A 4,031-nucleotide genomic window follows, 5' to 3' on the forward strand; every position below is an offset into this window, starting at 1 on the left:
ATTGTGGATGCATTGTCTGATTCGGCAGTTATTGAATTCAGAGGCTGTATAAGTCTAGTGTGGGGGCCTGTCAGTTGGACATGCACCACATACACAGCCTACGGAAGGAGAATAACTTCATTTGGCCAGTACGCACAGGCAATAGCTCTTCTTAACAGATTATATTTGCAGAAATCAACACCTTATCACCCCCATTTCTCGAGATGCGGGCGAAATGGGCATTTTTATTACGTGTGATTGGTCAGGGGTGAAATCAATAAGCTCTTATATAAGGCGTTGAGGAAGGTTGGGGATCCAGACCATTATGTCCTCGCTATTTGCAGATATTGAACTCAGACTTGCGGTGGAGGTCACTGTCAACAGGAAACTGAGCTCCGAAATCATTACTGAAGTACTAACTTCTGTATTAACGAATCTAGAAAGGCCATAAATAGATACTCTTCACAATATCCCTATAACTTAATGAATGAATGAATCCCTATTTGCAAATAATGATTTTGTCGTAAACATAAAAGGTATACTTCAACATCGAAAAGTCAAAAGTAGAACGCTATTTGATTTATTTATTTGATTGGGATTTAACGCAGTACTGATGAATATTTCAGTTATACGATGGCGGCAAATGCAATAGAATGAATGGTTTGAAACATGCCATGTCATATTTCACGCGACTATATGGTCGTTTTACTATGTTTCACTATGTGTATTAAATTTAATGCACATGCAATATAATAGTTACAGTGGTTTACTCTTGACCCATGAGTTTTTAAATTCAACTGAAACTTCCTAATCCTCGGCAAGGGTACTGCGTTGAGAAATGTGTAAGGTACATAGACAACTGGTTTTCTTCCTTTAGTTCTGTCTGGTTTCCTACACCTATAAACTCAACTGTTCAGCTGTATGTTAAATAATATTGAGTAACAATAACACCGTGCTCAAGTGCCCGTGAGGTTTCATCTCATTACTTTCTGTCAGAGTCAATGTCTTTATTGTTCAAAACATTTAGATTTATTGTGATTCCCTCTAAACAGCCTAAATAATACTGAGTAAAATAGAAAACTAAAATCCTGTTTCGAAATGCAAAGCCGAAGACAAAACGAGATGTCATGTGCTTCTTCGTGAAATGGTTCAAGAGAAAACATGACCTGTTTGTGACCTTTCGATACTGAAATGGCCTATACAGAAAAGGACTGGAGAGGTCAGTCTAAGGCTGCGTATTTCGCTCAAGAAGCTTGCCAATTAACTATGGTAATAGCTGTCGACACAAGATTGCAAGCTTGGTGGCTGAGATACGCGCCGATAGTTCTAAACAACAGGATGTGTATTGGAGAGGAACAGACTCGGTCTAGCAGATCTTGGGCACTTCACCTCCACAAAATAAATGGGAAAAGTTTATCTGAATAAAGCGTCCTTTTTGAGCCTCAACGAAGTAAGGCATGGGTCAATGACCTAAGGAGTAAATACAATCATGCCTTAGGTATTCCCTTTGACACTGTCAAATACATTCCAGCTAATCAGTTAGTGCAAAAAGCAACCAACCAATTTAGCACGGCTACGTCACTGGGAAAACATCATATTTTTCTTAAATTTCCTCCACGATTAATATATTAGTGCTCATGAAAGTTTGTTAAGCCAACTTTGCGACCACTCGCCAGTCATTGTAAAGAATGACGCAACCAACAGCTGCTTCGTTGAAGGTCATAAAGCACCCTCATTCTAATATGGTATCTACCAAAACATACAGTGTGTGGCGAAATGTACCGTTACCAGTAACGTTGAGGAAATGTATCGTTGCCATCACAGTAGGAATGAGAAGATGTATCGTTGCCATCAGAGCAGAAATGAAGAGAAGCATCGTTACCATGACAGTAAGGATGAGCAGATGTATCGCAATTATAACAACAAGGCTGAGCAGATGTATTGCTATCATCAATATAAGGATGAGCTGATGTATTGTTGCCATCACAGTAAGGCTAAACAGATGTATCACTACTATAACAACAAGGCTGAGCACATGTATCACTGCCATCACATCTGAGAAGGGTGAGAAGTTGTATTGTTATCATCACAACCAGACCGAGCAGATGTATCGCTATCATCACATTAATGCTGAGCACATGTATCGCTATCATCCCAATAACTATTAAAAGAGGTATCGTTACCATGACAGTGAAGATGTTTAGATGTATCGTTACCATGGCAGTAGGGATGAGGAGATGTATCGTTACCATGACAGTAGGGATGAGAAGGTGTATAGTCACCATGACAGTAAGGATGAGGAGATGTATCGTTACCATGACAGTAAGGGTGAGGAGATGTATCGTTACCATGACAGTAAGGATGAGGAGATGTATCGTTACCATGACAGTAGGGATGAGAAGGTGTATAGTCACCATGACAGTAAGGATGAGGAGATGTATCGTTACCATGACAGTAGGGATGAGAAGGTGTATAGTCACCATGACAGTAAGGATGAGGAGATGTATCGTTACCATGACAGTAAGGATGAGAGGGTGTATAGTTACTATGACAATAGAGATGAGGAGATGTATCGTTACCATGACAGTAGGGATGAGGAGATGTATCGTTACCATGACACTAAGGATGAGGAGATGTATCACTACCATCACTTAAAGGCTGATCAGTTGTATCATTACCATCACCACGAGGCGCTCGTGGTGTCGCTATCATCACAATAAAGCTAAGCAGATGTATCGTTACCGCCACAACACCGCTAAGCACATGTATTACTACCATCACAAAAAGGTAAACAGATGTATCATTGCAATGACTATAAAGCTGAGCACATCTATCGTTACCATCAAAAGAAGTCTGAACAGATGTATTCTTGCCATGACAAAAACGTTGAGGAGATGTGTATCGCTACTATCACAACAACGCGGAGCAGATGTATCGTTACTCTCGAAACGAGGGGGAGCAGATGTATAGCCATTATCACAATAAGGTTGATGAGCAGATGTATCGCTATCATCACATTAAAGCCAAGCAGATGAATCGCTATCATAATAACAAGGAAGACAAAATGACAACCATGACAGTTAGAATGAGCAGGTGTATTGTTACCATGGCAATAATGATGCGAAGGTGTATGGTTACTATGACGGTAAAGATGAGGTGTTTCGTTACCATGGCAGTAAGAATAAGAAGATATTTCGTTACCATGGCAGTAAGGACGAGAAGGTGTACAGTTACTATAACAACAGAGATGACGAGATGTATCGTTATCATGGCAGTAAGGAAGAGTAGATGTTTCGTTACCATCACAGTACGGTTGAGGAGATGTATCGTTACCATAACACTAAGGATGAGGAGACGTATCGTTACCATGACAGTAAGGATGAGGAGATGCTTCGTTACCATGGCAGTAAGGACGAGAAGGTGTATAGTTACTATAACAACAGAGATGACGAGATGTATCGTTACCATGGCAGTAAGGAAGAGTAGATGTTTCGTTACCATGACATTAAGGATGAGGAGATGTTTCGATATCATGACAGTAAGGATGAGGAAATGTATCGTTACCATGGCAGTAAGGATGAGAAGGTGTATAGATACTATGACAATAGAGATGAGGAGATGAATCGTTGCCATGGCAGTAAGGATGAGGAGATGTTTCTGTACCACGACAGTAAGGATGAGGAAATGTATCGTTACCATGACAGTATGGATGAGAAGGTGTATAGTTACTATGACATCAGAGATGAGAAGATGATTCGTTGCCATGGCAGTAAGGATGAGGAGCTGTTTCGTTACCATGACAGTAAGGATGAGGTGATGTATCGTTACCATAACATTAAGGATGAGGAGGCGTATCGTTACCATGACAGTAAGGATGAGGAGATGCTTCGTTACCATTGCAGTAAGGATGAGAAGGTGTATAGTTACTATGACAGCTGAGATGAGGAGACGTATCGTTACCATAGAAGTAAGGGTGAGGAAATGTTTCGTGACCATGAGAGTAAGGATGAGGGGATGTTTCGTTACCATGACAGTAAGGATGAGAAGGTTTA

The 4,031-nt window shown here is 40.5% G+C and overlaps 1 protein-coding gene across 1 annotated transcript; it reads left to right on the forward strand.

The window, feature by feature from the left end:
- Positions 1 to 2,183: 2,183 nt before the first annotated feature.
- Positions 2,184 to 3,465, forward strand: LOC135473367 (uncharacterized). The gene is made up of 2 exons (XM_064753217.1): positions 2,184 to 2,614; positions 3,288 to 3,465. Exons 1-2 carry the CDS (start codon positions 2,184 to 2,186, stop codon positions 3,463 to 3,465), a joined length of 609 nt encoding a protein of 202 aa, XP_064609287.1.
- The last annotated feature ends 566 nt before the right edge of the window (positions 3,466 to 4,031 follow it).

Source organism: Liolophura sinensis, chromosome 8 (assembly GCF_032854445.1).
Source record: "Liolophura sinensis isolate JHLJ2023 chromosome 8, CUHK_Ljap_v2, whole genome shotgun sequence".
NCBI lineage: Eukaryota > Metazoa > Mollusca > Polyplacophora > Chitonida > Chitonidae > Liolophura > Liolophura sinensis.